General features: G+C 38.6%; 2 protein-coding genes across 3 annotated transcripts; both read right to left on the reverse strand.

The window, feature by feature from the left end:
- Positions 1–4,141: 4,141 nt before the first annotated feature.
- LOC139143954 (interferon-induced protein with tetratricopeptide repeats 1-like) lies at positions 4,142–16,277 on the reverse strand. Of its 2 annotated transcripts, XM_070714574.1 has the most exons (6): positions 16,100–16,248; positions 15,340–15,440; positions 14,623–14,732; positions 9,508–12,807; positions 8,193–8,302; positions 4,142–8,068 (listed from the first exon to the last, which is right to left on the reverse strand). In XM_070714574.1, the coding sequence occupies exons 5-6, from the start codon at positions 8,286–8,288 to the stop codon at positions 5,792–5,794; spliced, it is 2,373 nt and encodes a 790-aa protein (XP_070570675.1). In that variant the 5' UTR covers positions 8,289–8,302; positions 9,508–12,807; positions 14,623–14,732; positions 15,340–15,440; positions 16,100–16,248; the 3' UTR covers positions 4,142–5,791. The 2 variants fall into 2 exon arrangements, with proteins under 2 accessions (XP_070570675.1, XP_070570676.1); XM_070714575.1 differs by lacking the exons at positions 9,508–12,807; positions 14,623–14,732; positions 15,340–15,440 and having other exon boundaries at positions 16,100–16,277.
- Positions 12,202–14,730, reverse strand: LOC139144441 (interferon-induced protein with tetratricopeptide repeats 5-like). The gene is made up of 2 exons (XM_070715141.1): positions 14,623–14,730; positions 12,202–12,807 (listed from the first exon to the last, which is right to left on the reverse strand). Exons 1-2 carry the CDS (start codon positions 14,728–14,730, stop codon positions 12,202–12,204), a joined length of 714 nt encoding a protein of 237 aa, XP_070571242.1.
- Positions 16,278–19,944: the final 3,667 nt, after the last annotated feature.

A 19,944-nucleotide genomic window follows, 5' to 3' on the forward strand; every position in this document is an offset into this window, starting at 1 on the left:
AACAACAAACGAATACATACATAGGCCCTACATAGATAGATAGATAGATAGATAGAAAGATAGATAGATAGATAGATAGATAGATAGATAGATCTAAGAGATATACATAGAGACATACATACATACATACATACATACATAACATACATACATACATACATACATACATACATACATACATACATGCGTGCATGCGTGCATGCATGCATGCATGCACGCATACGTACATGCATGCATGCGCATGTACGTATGTAGATAGATAAGATGTACCTGTGTGCCAATATTTCAAGATTAGGCATTTCTTTTGGTTTGCTACATGTAGTTCTAAAATTAAGCTTAATAGAGTGCTAAGTATCTTGTCTTGTTTAAATACAATTTATTTATATCAAATACAAATAACGTTCTCTGATGGAAAATTACTGAAAAACTAAACACAGATGATGAAGTTGCAAAATGTTGCTATCTGTGACTAATGCATACACATTAACTGGGACAGATGAAATGCAATGTCAAGCCTACACATCCTTTCAGGACTTGAAACAATTACGTTCGTCCTGTTTGATGCTACCATCCTTTTTCCTTTTCTTTTTACCCATCGTTCAACAAGCAGAAACCTGAAGGATGAGATAGCACTGCTTCTGGGCAAGGAAAAGCATGAAGCGCTCTGTTCTGCGGACCAACGCAGTATCCTCTGACAATAGGCCCAGCACCCCAGCCACTGCGCAATAAGATTTATTATATTGCTTCATGAATCTATCTTATTAATATAAGAATGATTGTAGAATATATGTTTGTAGAAATCTCTTTGTCATATCTATACTTCAGAAAAAAACTGTTAATTTAGATTTAACTTTATTACCAATAGTATATTGTGCACGAAAGTATCCTGGCTGTATTTACAAAGTAACTGACAAAGAAGCCAATAGAAAAAATTGTTGCCATGATAGGCAAACCAAACACATGGAAAAACAATCAAAAGCTGAATACGTGTATCTATGGATTTCAAATGTGTTTGACGAATTGGACTATAACCATTAAGCAGTTCTTTTTTGTTTTTTTTTAACGTTTTTTATTGGAGTTATCAAAAATTTTCAAATACATGTCTCATTAAATCTGAGAAAAAAAGACATTACAGAAATCAATAAAGTAGTGATCATACATCATTATGCAGTTAACAAAACAATATTTTCAGTACCAAGGTAGTACGCGCTTCGAAATGAAAAAACTGTAGACAAATCCCTTGACAAATAGAAAATAAAAATCAGGGGTCGCTATGCAAATTGTGGCACTAGAGAAACAAATTATCGAATGTTTACCGATATTTGATTTCAAAATGGCTGCTTTCCCTGTTTAACAGGGGAAAATTTTGATTTTCAAAATTTTTAATTTTACAAAAACTGAGACGGCGAAAAACGTACTTACTCCATGAGCTTTCAAGTGAACAAGTGGTAGACCAGTAAAGAATCGTAAAAACTTTGGGGTCTGAATATCTTTCCTCTAGGTCACGTGCATTGTACATTAATTAATGTTTAACCTGGTCTCGGTTAATCAAAGCATTCACATTCTGATCACGGGAGTTTTCTCAAAATCGAAATCACCCAAATGACCTCTCCAGATCAAAATGATAGGTCGCATGCGGGGTCGCATGGCGGATTTAGTTTAACTATGTCCGCGCGTATCTTACATGTAACGTTTTACTTGCATATCTTGCAGACTATCGGACGACTGAAATTATATAGATAATTTCGTTTCACTATGGTATAGGAGATGGCTTGAGAATGGTCAACAAAAGCATAAGCAGGGGTGACGCCGCACTTGCATTCTTCAATTATTTATGCAGATTAGTACAGGACAGTTGTTCAGAAATTACCGTACATTACCTTTCAGCTGCAGTCGTGTTTGTATAGGTATAGTGTATGTCTCAAAATTACCTTCAATGTCACGGAGTTGATATCACTAGTACTAATTGGGGAGGGGGGTGTCAGTGGTGTCACTTTTAGATTTTCCTTTGAAGAGACAGTGTAATGGCAAATAAACTATTTGCCTAGGGAGTCCTTCATTATCTCCAGGCCTGGACAAGCAAACTTCAGTGAGCGGAAGTGTAAACGAAAGAACTTCCAGGTAAGGAGTATAGGCGCTATAGTTTCCATTTGTGACGGAGATTCCGTGTAAAAGACTATCACCATGATGATCCAGGTCCATAAATAACAAATTTTTACATCAAGACGAGACCATCATCATGGTGATAGTCTTTTACAGGGAATCTCTATCACAAATGGAAACTAAAGTGTGTGCAGAATACAGCATCTCTCCTTATTTCAAGAACGAAAAAAAGTGAATCGCAACAATTTCATCTCTCTAGTATTCCTGACGCGTAAACTGATATTTTCTCTATCTTTGTTGACTTATTTTATGGTTATGTAAAAAGTAAAATAAAAACACAAGAAACATAAAATAACGACAAATGAGATAACATAACATAGCATTACATTAAACATAACATAACATAAACCATAACATAACATAACATAACATAACATGACATGATAACAAACTGCTTTCTGCCCTTTGTGAACACCTGCACCCACTACTCGATTTCAATCCGCAAATGTGCTCTTCTTTTTTCCATCACTTCTCTGGTTTTGCAGATGGCAGAGGGACAGTTATAACATATCTTTCATAGTTTTGAAGACATTTCAACTCAAGCTCATTTTCATACACTTTCTTTGTTTCGTAGATTTTATTTTGTAGAAGAGATGTGCCAACCTCGAGGGATATAATCCCTCCACTTCTCAGGCGAATTTTAGTTTTTTTTCCCCCTTAATTTGTGTCTGCTCGTCTGAGGCAGAAATATAAGAAACACAATTTGAAATTAGAACGAATGGTACAGTTTTACCACGCAAGTATGCAGACGTTACTTTTATCTGAATTACTTTGATATGACGTTCAGTTTTTTCAGATAACCAATGTTGTACTTCAATCTGTAAATCTGTAGGTCATGTCATTTTTGTTTCTCTGATTTCACAAAATCGAGGGGGACGTATTTGTTAAATCTTTGGTATGATTGTAGTCATACCAATTCTTAACTGATTTGGGGTACGCGTTTGTTATAGAAACTAAGCTGTACAATGCGCTATAAGTTTTGTAGCTTTTCATTTCAGCTAAAGGCATCAGAGAAAACCATGAATGAAGTGGGTCACACCATGTAGAGAAACCATGGACGAAGTGGGTCACACCAGGTCAAGTCCTGAGGTGTTGTTTCTTTTTCTATTGACTTATTATGGAATATTCTTACATTTAGTTCAAGTCGGCGATTTTGTAAAACACAGTCCTTTAGCAAGTTAGTACATAGTTTTTCTTTTTCTGTGAAGGGGTTTGACCTGGATGATTCCAATACGGTCGTATGCTGTGTCCACAGAGTTGTATGAAAGCGTGGTATTTTCATTGTGTAGGGTGAACGCGATAGGTAGGTTTCAGCTGGAATCTCGCGATAACTCCACTTCATCACGATAACTCCTCTTGATCACATTTAAAATATATTCACAGACTTGTATCAAGTCTCGATCTAAAATGCTCCCTAATATAAAGCGATCACTTCTACGAGAATAGTCGAATTACCATCTCAAGGTCCACAAAGTATACTCAGTAGAATATTGTCAGGACACACCGTAAAAATGTTTGTTGCATGCATTTTTTCTTTTTATTTATTAGTTCAAGATTGTACAACATGTAACAGAAGATATTTTACCAGAAAAGATGGTCAAGGTGATACAATTTTTGTCGTTTTTTTATCGTTTTGTGGATGTCACTTACACCGATGATAGCCTTGGAAGAGTGGTTACAGACATGTCGTCAACTCCATGTCATGTGGGTCTGAGAAATGTAGGCTGTTAAGCCTACGGCTATGATCAGACAGCCTTTTAAATTTGCCGTTACATCCGTACCATGCATTGCCAATATTTTGAATCCATGGTGGATGTTAGGGCGGTATCAAGAAACGCAGAAAACACCAAAAATAGCGACTTTATCTCTTAAAATGGCGAAAATTCAACACATAGTTAGAAAATGTCCCTTTGGCAAAAGGTTTGATACATTCAGTATAATCACTATGTGAACGTATATGGAACACAACTGAGTGGTACATGCGACATAGGCCTATCTATGCAGAACAAGACTATATGTATCGCAGATCTTACTTGTGCATTTTATTTGTATACATATGTGTACACTTAACGTATATGTCAAGTATATAGAATCAAATATTTTGCCTAGAGAGAATAACAGGAATTTATCGGTCCGAAAAGTCCGGATAGAAGTAACGTTGCGCCCATAAATAAACAGTAATCGTGAGCATATATAAGGGTCACTTTGGCACTAGGTTTTTCAAAAACCGTTTCGTTATATGCGGAAGTTTTTGTGATAATTCAACTGACTACAAGAAGTTCTGCATTTTCATTTGAATCACTGCACACCGTCTCCCTTTTAGGGAATAGCTAGCGAGAATGCGTTGGGGTACAGAAACAAAGTAGTGGCTCAAAGTCTTCAAAGATAACGCCGTTTATTTCTTAAACAGGGAGGTTGCATACTGCCAGGCGTTGTTACTTCCCTGCTCGTCTTCGTTAAGAGCACATTTGCTAGTTCGTTCCAACTCCTCAATGTGTCTACGCGCCTCATCGACATGTGTATTTTACACACTCCTATATAATGCAAACTCATCACATCATCCACTGTACATGTTGGATATCATAGATGATCAAAACCTTCTCACACTGCTACGCCAATATTACCATTTATGGGCTTGTTTACGAGTTCTTGACTTTTGGTCACGAGGCGAAAGGTAACAATTGTAGGTATTACGTAATAATATCAAACTTGACGTCAAAGTGAATGGCCTCAGTAACTAACATTCTCCTCTTCTCTATGAATGAGTCCTGCATAAAAAACTCATTTCGAAAAGAAACTTGAATAAATAATAAAATCAAAAAATTTTTAAAAATTACATGACTCAAGGAAATGCGATATACAGTTGTACATAACATAATTGAAGTACGCGTTTACATATAGCCATACATAGTGAGTGATATTTGATTAATCGAGATATTTACGCGAGTTGTAAACATAATGACAATTGAACGATGGGAAGTTCAACAAAACTTGACTAGCATTAAGAAATTATCGAACACATTCAAAAATATCAGGTCACTGATCTCTGAATGAGCTTATGTATATCTATTGTCAATCTGAGTGGGTAAAATCTACACATAGTATAAGCCAAGTTCGTCAGTAGATACCACATTGGCACTGAAACTAAGTAAAATTCAGGCTTTGATATATATTTAACGCGCCATGGTCCCCTACCATGGACGCGCCTCCCCACTCACAAAACTTCTAAAAAGTATAAGGACAAGCATGACATTGTTATTAGTATGATTACATTAAAAGTTAGACTGAAAAATATTTCTTTAATGTCATTAGTATGAAATTCGAAATGTAATTATTTCAGTTGCAAGTTCAATATCAGTCCCTAAGAAGGACCGTGGTTCAATCAATGTTTTATGCACGGACCCATCTTAATGTCGTATTTATATTGTGGTTAAACGATTCAACTGATTACTGTCGTGGACCTTAGTACACTGACTATATGACGTTTTCTGGAAATGTTACTATGGATATTGATATTTGATGTACATATTCTGATTCATGAATTCAAAGGTTATACAATACATACACTACATAAGTATTTGAGTATCTAGACACGTACACATCACTAGTACCAGGACTCGAAAAGTCCTCAGAAAAACTGTGCGGCTGCCCCTTCCATGTCATCATCATCATCTATGTCACCAATGTATTTGTAAAATTGTCTAGCGATTTTCACAGTCTCCAAGACCGTTTCCTTTACAAGTTGCAAAACACTGCCATCCGCCTCAGAAATCCCTAGGTTCATAAATCCTAACGGTAACCCCTGATAATCATCATCATCATATTTGGAGAGCAATTCATCCAGCCATGTATTTCCATGCTGGATTTCGACCAGGAACAGGAAGAGCTTTCCGAAATCTTCTGCGAAATTCTCCCAGCCGTAGTCACGGGTGATTTTCCGGACTTCGGCTGCCACGTTACCCTTTGTCACGAAGAAAAACTTGTGCTGCGAGTGAATCCCGTAATTAAATTTCTCAAAGTCGGCCACACACCTGTGGAGAAGTTTGCAGGCACTGCAAAGCAAACGTTTGGCTTCATAAATGACATTAGAGCCTACCCAAGGTATTTCCACTATGTCGGCAATCGGCTCTTTACTGAGCAAACTTATGTAATCCCAACACAAATCTTTGACAACCGCTAAGCTCGGAGCTGCAATCTGTCGGAGATCTGTCTGCAATCGTTCAACTTTGGCGTTTATTTTGCTATTCTTTTTTTTGCCTTTTCTTTCTATTATTTTCTCTTTATTTTCGATATTGTGAGCAATTATGATACAGTCGTCAAACCACTGCTGTTCAAACTTATCATCGTCCTTGCATTTTTTGAGAAGTTCCAGTAACTTCTCACAACCCTGCACCGACCTATAATGGGCAGCCATTGCATATTGTTTTCGTGCACTGTCCGTTTCGAGCATTGCTTCATACTGTTCGCCATTTTGTTTATGGTACGTCGCGGTTTTGAGTGACTCGCTCTCTTCTTCATCGGAGTACTGAACTAAATTTAAATATTTCTGTTGTCCCAATGGATTATTGGCCAGGGCGAACAAATCTGCGAGTCGAAACGCAATGAAATCTGATTTCTCGATATCGTAGGCTTTTTCGTAATAAAAGCACGCGCTATGTAAGTGACCTATTTTGGTGTAAACCCAACCGACCATTTTCAGAGCCTGTACATCTTGCGGGTGCTCCGATAATCTTTTCAACTGTCTCTCTAACAATATTTTAGCCGCATCCTGGGCGCTCGGACATTCTGGATTTGCTGCCAGTGACTTTTTGTAATGTTCTATTGCTTTCAACTTTTCAGCTTTTTTATTCAGCCTTTCTAAATATCTGGCATAATTCAGATGGGCATCGGATGCGTCGAAGCTGCGTTCACTGTCACGCGTACGACTGAGTAACTCATCGAACAGTTCCCTCGCTTCGACATAACCTACCAAAGTAGCGTGGGCATGTACTTTGTCACGGAACGCCGAGTAAAGACTTTCGTCTAACTCTAATGCTTTGTCGAAATATCTAATGGCTAGACGTAGATATTCCTCCTTTTCATTCCCTTTTTTACTCTTGGCAATCTTCTTGTAAATGTTTCCAAGTTGGTGATTGATGAAAGAAGAACGGCTATCGAGATCAAGTGCTTTTCTGAATGTATCGACAGCTTTATCAAACTTGCCTTTCCAGTGGTAATGCTCAGCGACACGTTGGACTACGGTTACATCGCCGCCGCCATATTCGAGAGCTTTCTCATAATGAAACAGTGCTTCTAAATCCGAGTCCCTACTGGCGAGATTACTGGCCAACTGGATTCGCGTAAACGCATCTGCGGGGTTTGAGCGGAGAATCTTACGATACAGCTTTTCCTGTTTCCCTACTGCCTGTTCCTGGTCGAGGGATAGAAATTTTGCATTGAATTTGTTAAAAAACAAAGCATAGCCAAACAGCCACTCATTCTTCTTCGGGAAGACTTTTAAAGCGTTTTCATAGCACTGTACCCCACGATCAGATTTATTTGGGCTCAACCAACTCAAAGCAAACGCTTCGTGGGCATACACATGGGCCATAACCTTTTCACATTCTAAAGAGCCGTGAAATTTTTGCAGTTCTGTTGTGACGCACTGTGCTTCTGCCATGTCGCCCAATAGCAAAAGGGTTCTGGCTTTATTTGCCATAGTCACTATCCAGTCGCCTACTGCCCCCTCCAAATCCAGTGAAATGTCCTCGAGAGCATCGTTGAACCATTTCAGCGCCTCTTGTGGGTCTTTCTCGCCCTGTTGATTCAGAGATGATAGGCAAAGATAACCTCTGAAGGTTTTGGCAGGGACTGGTAATCTGTCTGGATGGTCCTTCAAATGGTTCCCCAAGTGATGTGTTACAGTCTGAAATTTAAAAGAATATCGGTCGTCAATATATTTCACTCTCCATCTCTGTCGAATTAAATGCATGTCATTTCCTTTTTATACAATACAATACTTCTGAGCAAAAGTTTATTTGCCTTCATACCTTAATGTCCCTGTCGCAGTCTTCTTCAAGACGCCAGTTGAAGTGGCACGGAAACCTCTCAATCGTGTCTTCGAGGGAGTTAGCGTATTGTGCCATCTCTGACCCTCAAACTGGGTACCGTACAAAAAAGTACAGAAACAAATTTGTCATTCAGCAGCCAGAAAAGTCAACGTAAAGGTTGTACATATCGAGGGAGGGGCGACACTTTATAGCCGTTGCACTCGCAGGGAACGTCATGTGACGCTTTGATTGCCAATTTTTGGATATTTATCAAATTAATCTCTATAAATCACGAAGAAAGGAATGCAGTTGGCCAAAAGACTGTGCTGCCAGAACATGTTAGAACTTGCTGTTATCATCAGTAGGATCATGGGGTCAATAGGTTAACACGAATTCTATATTTACCAGTTGACTCACTGACTGTGATGAAAAGCTAAAATATCATAATGAAATGTTCAACAAGGGAGGGAACGGGGAAGAGAGTTAATTTAATACCTGATAAGTAAGAGTTGGAATCCGAAGCTATCAGATTCAAAAACTCATTGACAAATCAAATCAAACTGGAGATTGCGATCCTTAAATGTTGGCTGTGGGGCGATCGATAGCCTTTATCAATTATCCCAATCTCGGGGCATTTCTTCTCCTTGAAAATAAAGCCATTTTTCTTTTCTGCTTGAGCATAAGAAGGGGCCACATTTCAAGCGTCACTCTGCAAGAATTTTAAGGCAGACCCCAACTTGTGAATTCGTGCTGGGTAGTGGAAAAAATTGTTCGCAGTCGAGGGACTTTAGGTCGGACAGAATTAGATTACCTCTAGTTCAAAGTTCGTGCGTTGCAATTCAGTGTATCCAAACACTTCAGCTGCTTTTTCCCCAAACAACACGTAATGGGTTTGGCGACGACGCTAGCAGTGAGCACTTTACCTATGTTATAAGACCTTATACTTTTGTGGATGCCTCAAGCGTGCAGGCAAACGCACAAAAGTTGCAAAGATACTGAACTGCAGGTATGTCGTCATTCTTCAGTGCCATTGAATTTCTTATAGACGGCTAAAACGATAGGTTTTGATATTTTACCATTGAGAGTAGAGTGTCTATGATTTTTAATTATCAATTTATTTATTTTTTTATAAACTTTATAAACTTTATAAGATTATAAGTATGTTATCAGATTTATCTAACAAGATCACACATTGACCAATGCGGGAACAAAGCATCGAGAAGAGCATCATCATCGAACGAAGCACAGCGTCGTTTTAGATTCTAATTTCACTAGCATATCACACACACTAAAGAAAAAGTAAAGTTTGTCATACCTATCACACCTCTTTTACACCGAGTGATTTCTTGTTTTGTATTTCATTTGATCAACACCAGCCTCATAATACAGATTCCGAATGAACACTGACGAAATATGGCTTCTGTGTCGACTAGTACTGTGATCATGGAGGTACAAGCGAGTTTCTCGTACCTCCCTGGTTCAACACAAGACTACAATAAAGACTATACAATATTCAGCGACAATTAGTGCTTTATTTTTCCTGAACAGACTGGTATAATATGATTAATATTTAGTTGCTTCCAAAATATACATCATCAATAATATTTAGCAAAGGTTTAGCAAATCGACGATTTCAAAAATGCATAGCATAGGTAACGTGATTACTGGAATGTACACAAGCATAATTTTGACTGACTCCTGAATCTGTTTAATTTACATTGTGATTTTGCTTGCAGGAAAAAGTAATCTATCTACGTACTAATCGACAAAGTTGTAAAGCATTGAGTGCATGTAACAAAATGGAATTCAGACGCCGAGTCAATGTATATTTTGTGAAAAGTATATCAACGGTTTAAACTAATGGACTGTGATATATCATTCCCGGAAATGAAACCAGTATATAGCTTAGAATTGATCTGATATGAACAAAGTATATCAATCTCCAGGATCTAGGACCAGGTAAATCACCTTGGTAAGTTCTTCACCGGATTGATGTTATCATTGTACAATTCATTTCGTATATAAGAATAAAGATTCGAATATATTTGTATTTTAAATTGTACAGCACACCCTACTTTGTCGCCCATATTGCCATGATATTTGAATTCGAAGAATGTTATCCTTCAGAATTTGTTATTTTTGCGATCAATAAGTCTATGCATTAATGTGGACTGTAAAATCCACATTTAAAAATATCCCAAAACAAGTTCTCTGGGTTAAAGTTTTTTTTCTTGAATTTACAATGTGGCAGCCCTCGAAGTGAATCACAGGAGAATGCCGAGCCATTTCACAGGAAAAGTGTGTCAAGGGATTACGGGGGTGACGGCATTTCAAGATAATCGAATTTATATGGATTAATGTCACAGGTATTTATTGAATTCTCTGACCGTCCGTGCAACATTTAGGACAGACCACTCGGCGAGATCTGTTAATTTCACCCTGTACAAAATACCGTTGATGTCAACCTCTTCTTCATCGCGATACAAATGCGTCTTGTGTTTATGCTTATTGACGATTTTAAACAAGAAGATCAAGAATATGTTCTTGTTGAAGTCATAGGCTGGTTGAATTTCAACCAGGTGCTGAAACAAGTCAGGAAATCTTTGTCTGAAATTTGTCCAAGAATATCCTTTTAAATTTCTCGGATTCTCTAGCCTGTTTTGAAGATTTTTTTCAACTGAAGTCGAGCTCTTGTTGATTTTAATAAACAGACAATTATGTCCAGGATCTGATGGGTTAATTTTGTACTCTTTGATTTGGAATTCTGACATGAGACGGTCGAGCAAACTTCTAGCTTCCAACAAAACATCGGCGCAATTTTGAATGCGGGTGGGATCATCAAGGCTTAAAAACAGGACGTATTTGTCATACAGCCCCGTCAAGTATCGAACCTGCGCATTTGGCACCAAAACCTGCTGCAGATCATTTTGGAGCTTTTCTGATCGTTTGGCTATGTCTGCTTTTATCTCTCTTTTGTTTTGTGCTATTAATTTAGCTTCTTTCCTTCCCAGGGCCTTGATTCGTGCACAATCTTTAAACCAATTGATGCTTTCAATTTTTTCATCGTCAGTGCATGTCTTCAAAAGCCTGATCAAATTCTCAGCCCCCTCTAAACTATCGAAGTTGGCCGCGGAGGAATATCGTCGGCGAGCCTCTTTAGAGTCCCCATCTTGCTCGAATTCTTTTCCCTGAACTACATCAAGTTGACCCATTAATTTGGTATAGTACTCAGGCTTGGTCCGGTATATCATGTCAATATATGTCCTTGCATTTTCATGATCAACAGCTTTGATATATAGTTTTGCCAATGTGAGCGATAGTTCTTCTGTTGCATGTAACATGTAAGCTTTCTCGTAGAAGAAGCACGCACTATCGATAAAACCGGTCTTCTTGTGAACCCATGCTAGCATTTTTAATGCCTCGAAATCATTTTCATTGGTCGCCAGCCGTTTCTGTGTTTTCTCTCTCAGTTTTTGGACAGCTTTCTGTCCGCCGTAGCTATCGGGATCTGCTTTAATAGCATTTTTGTACTGTTGTATGACGTTCATCTCGTTATCGCGTTGCCTGTTCAAGAATTCACCGAAGTAGAAACAGGCCAGGGCTCTATCGTCAGCATTTGGAGTTTGAACAAGTTGGGAATACATGGTGCGAGCCTCCTCGGTATGGCCCAAAGAAGAGTGTACGTACGCTACATCACATTTTGCCAGAAAATTGCTGCTGTCGACTTCAACGGCTTTTTCTAAATACCTTAGAGCAATGGAGAGGTTTGTTTTATCTTTCTTTCCCTTACTTTTGTAATACTTGTCTTTGTAGACACAGCCGATCTGACGAAAGGTGAAACCGGAATCGGACTCCGAGTCTTTAGCTTCTTCTAGGAGTTCTAAAGCGATATCAAGCTTTGACATTTTCCGATAAACTTCTCCAGCCCTTTGGACAACAACAAAGTTATTGCCGTCAATTTTCAACGCCTCTTCTACCTGATGTTCCGCCTCCATAGTCGAACCTTTATCTACGAGTCGTCTAGCGAGAAAGACTCGGGCAAGACCGTGCCTGGATTACACTCCAAAATTTTCCGAAGGTTCAGTTCAATTTCAGTGACGGGTGAAACTCCGTCGTTTGAGCTTTGGGAGCGAACGTCCGTTTTTTCGAGAAAACGTGTATATCCGAATAGCCAGTCGACATTGAAGGGAAAAACGGCAAGGGCCTTTTTGTAGCACTCGATAGCTTCGCCGAACTTTGAACGACTAAACCATTGACAAGCAAAGGCTTTATGGGCGTCAACGTAGGCGCATGCCTTCTCCGAATTCGCATTCATTTGTTCTAATTCGTCTTTTAGCCTCTCAGCTTCGTCTCTTTTACCAAGATTTAAATAAACACAAGCTTTGTTTGCAAGAAGTACGACCCTGTCACCCTGTGCCCCATCGTGTTTGTGACGACTGGATTCTGCACCATTGATTTCTAAAGCTCGATCTAGCAATTCTAGGGCTTCGATTGGTCTGGTATTGTCGTTTCCTTTCAAAGTTGACACGTAGAGATACGCCTTGAGGGCTGTTGCCGGTACTGGCATTTGCTCTGGATTGTAGCGAATATGGTGATCTATATATTCCATGATCGTCTGCGAATTTAAAAACATTACTAATTAGGTGATTATTGTATTTGAGAAAACAAGACTAGACATGCAGCATATATATATATCATCAGGAGTCCCGGTGATTGCTTAGCGCATGAAACAGCCTGTAGAGTGACAACTACAAGTTCCTAGATTCTCAGTATTACCGCCCTGCAGAAATGCATTGAGCACTATACTTTGCCTGCATTGACAAGCAAACCATTTTCATATATATATATATATATATATATATATATATATATATATATATATATATATATATATATATATATATATATATATATATATATATCACATGAACTGGCCCGAATCTCCACCTGTGTGACGTAGAACAGGACGGATAAGAAATCCGAATTACCCCTGTTGTACGTCATCAACCGGAACTTTTTTCGTGCATAGTACCGTTCATACATGCAGGCGTCGCGACACAAACAGATTTGTTGTGATCGCGATGCCGCGCTAGCTCGCACGTTATTTTTACAAAAAGGTGACCCGATAAATCCAGACATGGAAACATAGAAGGCATATTTGTCCAACGAAATTTCAAGTCGCTAAAACTATAGCTTTTCCCGAGAATCGAATGGAGATACCGACGATCGTTTTATTTTAATGGCTCATTAACGTCGCGGCTCCAGTCGACTCCACTAGGCTCAATGTGGACGTCGTACCTGGCGATCCCGGTTGGCGATAAAACCGAAACCTACACCTCAACGCAAGTTAAACTGAATAAATGAGTACAGTATAATCTTCGAGAAAGCGACAGAGGATGCACAAGCATAAAGTCATTCGACTAACAACGATCAATTTCCTTAATCGCACAAAAACTCCGTAAATTCTCGCTCGGAATCAAACTTGCAGGGCGGCATAAGGCTGTAGCGAAGACATAAGGTGTCGAGCTGTGTGCATGCAGCGCTGTGGAATCCCATGTACTTCGAAAGTTGACCCAGACAACACTCAAAACAGAATTTCCGTCAAGTAACAAAATTATGATGTATCCACGGGCGAGATATGTGTCACTGCAAACATCAAAGTCCGTAAGACGAAAACATTGAGGACCGAGATCGGGATTGACGAGTTGACACCGGCAGAGACCGGTGACGGCCACGTTGTGGGCACAAACATAACATGCAATGAGGCTAAACTCAATGCTGTGTCATCGAACGGAATCTTTCGCGCTCGCAAAGGTCGTAAACTTGTGTGATATTTTGAAAGCCATGGCATCTCTGAAAATGAGAATTACTGTTTCGATCGTGTCATTGCATTTACTTCATAAATCTATTTGTAAATATTCTAAGTAACTCTGAATACTATGGCTATCCGTCGCTAGCACGGTGAAAGCTATGTCCGCCGATGGCCAACTTGCCTTGGCATCGGTACAGCGCGAGACAATGATTGACACGTTCACGTGACCGAATCCGTATGTCTGGTTGGTGGCGATACCATTTGATGTAGCAAATTTCAGCTTGATGGGATTTATGAATGAAAGTATCTCCTGGGTGACGGGCCGCTTTACTCTTTAAATGAAAGTAATCTGCGTAAGTAAAACACAAATCGCGACGAAATTCATGCAATTTGTTACGATAATTTTGATCCATCTACGTCAAAAGGAAAATAAGAAGACTGTTCATGTGATAAATATATAATCCCATGGTATTTTTCTCTGTTTGACGTCATCGTATGCGAGTGTTTTTCGCGGAGCCGTACAACTTCGAGCCGAAGGTAGGTAGGTAGGTGGGTCTTTTAGGTAGGTAAGTAGGTAGATAGGTAGGTAGGTAGGTAGGTTTATCTTTAATGTAATACCTTGAAATCTCTATCACACTTGTCTTCTAGATTCCACGTAAAGTGACATTGATACTCATGTAAACTTTCTTCAAAGGCACTGCTGTCCGTAGTTGTCGAGGACGCCATATCTAGCAGTAGGAAATATAAACGGTGGTGAAAGATCTCAACTCAGGGTTTCTGTGTTTTTCACAAAGGTTCGAAGACTTATTACATGTTTTCATCCTCTTTGACTTTAAAGAAACTATTGTTCAGAAGGTTATGAGAGTGCAATATGGTTATGGGAAGGAATGATTTTAGCGGTTGCTGACAGGTATCTTAATGAGCGACGCTACTTCCTTTTTTATATCACGTACAGAAATTGCATCGAGAATTAAAGTCCGTCGTTAATAGACTATGAGAAGGTCACTCAAATATAACAAAAATTGCAATATTAACGTTGCATTTCTGCTTTTCTGCTTATCCAAGGTATTTATATTAAACTTCATTATTTCGTCTTGCGCTTTAACTAAAGGTAATTGGCATGGCGAATAGACAGCCAGAATAATCTTAATGTTTAAGTCCCTTTTCACAAATAATCTTTGTGAATTCCATTTCAAACGTGAAGAATAGCAGTGTAGTTAGCCCTAAAACTTGACATCGGCTTTAAAACTGTTCAGCACGTATCCCTCTGACATATTCCACTCAAACAATCTATCACCCTGCAAAACACTACGTGAATGTGCCTGGCTATCTTACCTTCGTTTTAACCGTATCCGGATCTGTAAAGCGTTCCGATCCTCTATTGATTGCACAGACCCCTTGCGACGTCCGACGATCTCTCGACCACAAAAATCGAGCTATATTTCCGAGATACAGAGATAAATTGTCTAAAAATTCTATTATGCAACAATATTCTTATCATGTCACTTTTAGCGACTGGTATAGTGATACTAACGCTCTCTTACATTGAAATATTTTCAGAATGGGGTGTGGCACCAGGAATAATGTGTGTTCTCCTGGAACGCAGACATTTTTGGCCCATTGACTAGTATTGACCCAGCAGTTCGCTAAACCGGATATATGGCCGCCAACAAATTTTCGGAATTTTCTCGGACGCTATGTCGTCTGCATCGCGCGCAGGACCTTTAAATAACGCAATATTAAAGATGGCTGACATTTTGTGTAGATCTGTCCGAGAGAATAGGTCCAAAGGTTGCTACCTATAGTCGTTGTGCCGCAGTGGTCGTCAACATAGCTGCGGCAAGGCAACACAACTGAAACCAAAGCCACGACACAATTGCGTAAAATTTGTTCCACCCGTGTAATCTAGCTGATATAACAATGTATTTTGACAGTTGTTTCTAGCTGTTTATACAGTTTTTAGTATCTCCATGGAGTCATTGGCTAATATACGGGTTCATGGTACGCAAATATACTATGCTCAGTAATCAGTATAGGAGCTTTGATCAATATAGCTAATTAACGTCGCAGTGTCAACTTTTGGCTGATGGCTTACCTTTTATTTTGTCGAGACGAAAGTTGCCTTTCCGACAGTACAACTAGCTGAAGGCTTTGACAGTCGCGCAGTAGCTACCGTCACAACGAACTCTGTAGTTACCTGGTTTTTCGTTGTGCGCAACAGGTATTTATATTCGTAGGGTATTCAAGGTATGACACATCGATACTTGGAATTTGCAAATGATCCACAGTACGCATGTCCGCATTCTCCGTAATGAGCGAGTCTTTCATTTTTAATTCGTAGAACAATAAGCACCCCAATCTGAGCGATAGAATAATTGATTTTACGTTCTAGGAACTCTAAATATAATGAACTACCCCGAATCAAATGATGCACAAAATATACGGCCACAACCCTAGACAATAATCTAATCTCGTGGCCTTCATGTTGTCGTAATTTCCCTATAATATAAACATATCTAACCAAATAATTTACGGTAAACGATTTCAGTTAACATTTACTTTTGCACAACTTGTTCCTAGCTTTACATGCAATTATGTTATTTATAGATGGGATTGTAGACAAACGAAAGCCTGTTGTGAAAGCGAACTGAAAGTATATTTACTGTCGCATAGATTGTCAGGTATACGGATATAACTCAGTTAACCGGTGCATGGATATCGCACATACAGCACAAGCGCTGTCTACTCATTACTTCCGTAAATATGAGCGTGAACATGTCATGCACACGCCAATGCATGCGTCAATCTATCTGTACACATATGTGTCACAAACAGCAAACAGATACATGCATGCATACATACATACATACATGCATGCATGCATGCATGCATACATACATACATACATACATACATACATACATACATACATACATACATACATACACACATACATACACACACACACACACACACACATACACACAAACATACATACATACATACATACATACATACATACATACATACATACATACATACATACATACATACATACACACACACACACACACACACACACACACATACATACATACATACATACATACATACATACATACATACATACATACATACATACATACATACATACATACATACATACATACATACATACGTGCATATGCAAGTATGTAGATAGGAAAGATATACATGTGTGCCAATATTTCAAGAGTTGTCAATACTTTTATTTTGCTATATTCAGTTCTAAAATTTAGCTTAATAGAGTGCTAAATATCGTCTTGTGCGAAATAAAATGTATTTCTATTAAATACAAGTTGTGTTCTATGATGGAAAATGACTAAAAAAACGAAACATACATGATAGCATTTTAAGTTGTAAAACGTTGCTGTGACTAATGCATAAACATGAATGGGGACAGATGAAATACAATTCAGAGGTAACGTTGTTACCAATAGTATATTGTGCATGAAAGTACACTGGCTGTATTTACAAAATAAAGACAAATAAGCCAACAATACACTTTGTTGCCGTAGACAAACCAAACACGTGTAAAAACAATCAAAACCAGAGTGCAAGTATTTGTAAATTTCAAATGTGTTTGATAAATTGGACTACACCATTAAGCCGTTAACAAAACAATATTTTCACTACCAGGGTAGTGCGAGACTCGAAATGGAAAAACTGTCGACCATTCCCTTGACAAATCGAAAATAAACATCAGGGGTCGCTATGCAAATTGTGGCACTTGAGAAACAAATAGCTTATGTTTACCGATGTTTTATTTCAAAATGGTCGCTATTCCTGTTTTAACTCTACAGGGAAAAAATCAATTTTTGATCTCTGAAAAGCTTACTCATTGAGCTTTCAAGTGTACAAGTGGTAGACCAGTAAAGAATTGTAAACATTTAGGGTCTTAATATCTTTCCCCAAGGTCACGTGCATTCTACCTGGTCTCGGTTGATCATAGCATTCATATTCTGATCACGGGAGTTTTCTCAAAATGGAAATAGCCCAAATGACCTCCGCAGATCAAAATGTTATGTCACATGGCGGATTTAGTTTACGATGTCCGCGTGTATCTTACGTGTACGTTTTACTTGTATATCTTGCAAACTATTGGACGACTGAAATTATATAGATATTTTTGTTTCACTATGGTATAGGAGATGGCTTGGCAGGGATGACATTCTTCAATTCTTTATGCAGATTAGTACAGGACAGTTTTTCAGAAATTACCTTACATTGCCTTTCAGCTGCAGTCATGTTTGTAGGTATAGTGTCTGTCTCAAAATTACCTTAAATGTCACGGAGTTGATATCACTAGTACTTGGAAGGGAGGGGGGTCAGTGGTGTCACTTCTAGAGAATGACACAATGACAAATGAACCTACTTGCCTAGGGAGTCCTTTATTATCACCAGGCTTTGACAGGCAGAGTTCAGTGAGTGGAAGTGTAAACCATAGACTCTCGAGAAAAACGTTTTTCTCGAGAGTCTATGTGTAAACGAAAGAAACCTCCAGGTAAGGAGCATAGGCGCTCGTAAGACCACTGGTACAGGTTACTGGGCAGAAGACAGATAGGCAAGACAGAAGGTCGAGCGTTGGTGAAGGCTTGGCCCCCGGCCTCGACTATCCGCCTTTTGCCCCTACCGCTTTAGCCCAGCAATGCTTTGAACGCCTATGCTAAGGATACGTGTTCCCAGTCTTTTTGTAATTGATGACAACGACGTAAATTGCAACTTCGACTGTTTTTTTATCTTTCAGACCTCACAGTTCAAATCAAGGTCCGTACATAACACCTTTTTACATCGAAATGAGACGATCATCATGGCAATAGTCTTTTACAAGGAATGTTCCTCAAATATTGGTAAACGATACATGCTGCAACTCTTCTGATCAAAAAAGGAATCACAACAATTTAATATCTCCGGTACTTCTGACGCGTAAACTGATATTTTTTCTGTATATTTGTCAACTATGTCATGCCTCTTTTATTTTATGGTTATACATGTGACATTCCAACTTTTCCCCACACAGAAACTGGGCAGTTTGGATTATTCATACCTATCTTAATCCTACTGTTCGTAATGTTTATGTCGTAAACACATCTATCGCACACTTTAAACACCTTTCCCGGGTTCTTCAACCCGGTTGGTCAAAATTGGCTGTTCTGGCCCTTTTGATCACCCCTCTTAAAATGCTTGGATAGTTGACTTGGAAAACAATTAACATTAAAAGTTTCATTTGCAATTAAGGTTCCAAGACAAGAAATTGACCATTTTAAACTAACAATTCTGTAGTGTTTAATAAGCTCAGAACCCCTGTAAATTGTATATTTTCGGAAAGCTTAGATATAGGGAAACATTTTGGTTACCATAGTGTCACCACTGTTTACATAACTATCACGTGACAGGTAATTTGCATAACCTTTCAAAAATCGGTTTTCCCTATGTTTTGTTTCAATGCTTTAAGATATGCGGCTGAAATTTATGTGAGTGCAAGCTGTCCTATGAGTCTTCAAAAGTGTGTCTCAGAATTTTTTAAACCTTCTTAAACAGTTTTTATGCCGGAAAAACTTCCAGGGCAGTGGAATTTTACCATAGTTGATTTCTCAAAAATTGTGCTCCAAAAAAACTAAGCAAGATATAAAAAATCTGAGACACAGTTTGGAAGAACATTGTGACAGCTTGCATTCCAGCAAGTTTGAGTAAGATATTTTGAGGTATTGAGACAAAACATAGGGAAAACCGATTTTTGAAAGGTTATGCAAATTACCTTGTCACGTGATAGTTATGTAAACAATGGTGACACTGTGGTTATCAAAATGTTCCTGTATATCTAGACTTTCAGAAAATGTATACTTTATGGGGGTTTTGAGCTTATTAACTGTTAGAGAATTGTTAGATTAAAAAGGTCAA

The sequence above is a fragment of the Ptychodera flava genome, chromosome 11 (genome assembly GCF_041260155.1).
Source record: "Ptychodera flava strain L36383 chromosome 11, AS_Pfla_20210202, whole genome shotgun sequence".
NCBI lineage: Eukaryota > Metazoa > Hemichordata > Enteropneusta > Ptychoderidae > Ptychodera > Ptychodera flava.

Bases quoted from the DNA above. Each gene is read 5' to 3' on its own strand.
- LOC139143954 (XM_070714575.1), bottom strand. From the start codon at position 8,288: ATGGCACAATACGCTAACTCCCTCGAAGACACGATTGAGAGGTTTCCG. The intron at 8,069-8,192 runs GTATGAAGGCAA...TTTAAATTTCAG, and splicing joins ACTGCGACAGGGACATTAAG to ACTGTAACACATCACTTGGG.
- LOC139144441 (XM_070715141.1), bottom strand. From the start codon at position 14,730: ATGGCGTCCTCGACAACTACGGACAGCAGTGCCTTTGAAGAAAGTTTA. The intron at 12,808-14,622 runs GTATTACATTAA...TTAAATTCGCAG, and splicing joins AGTGTGATAGAGATTTCAAG to ACGATCATGGAATATATAGA.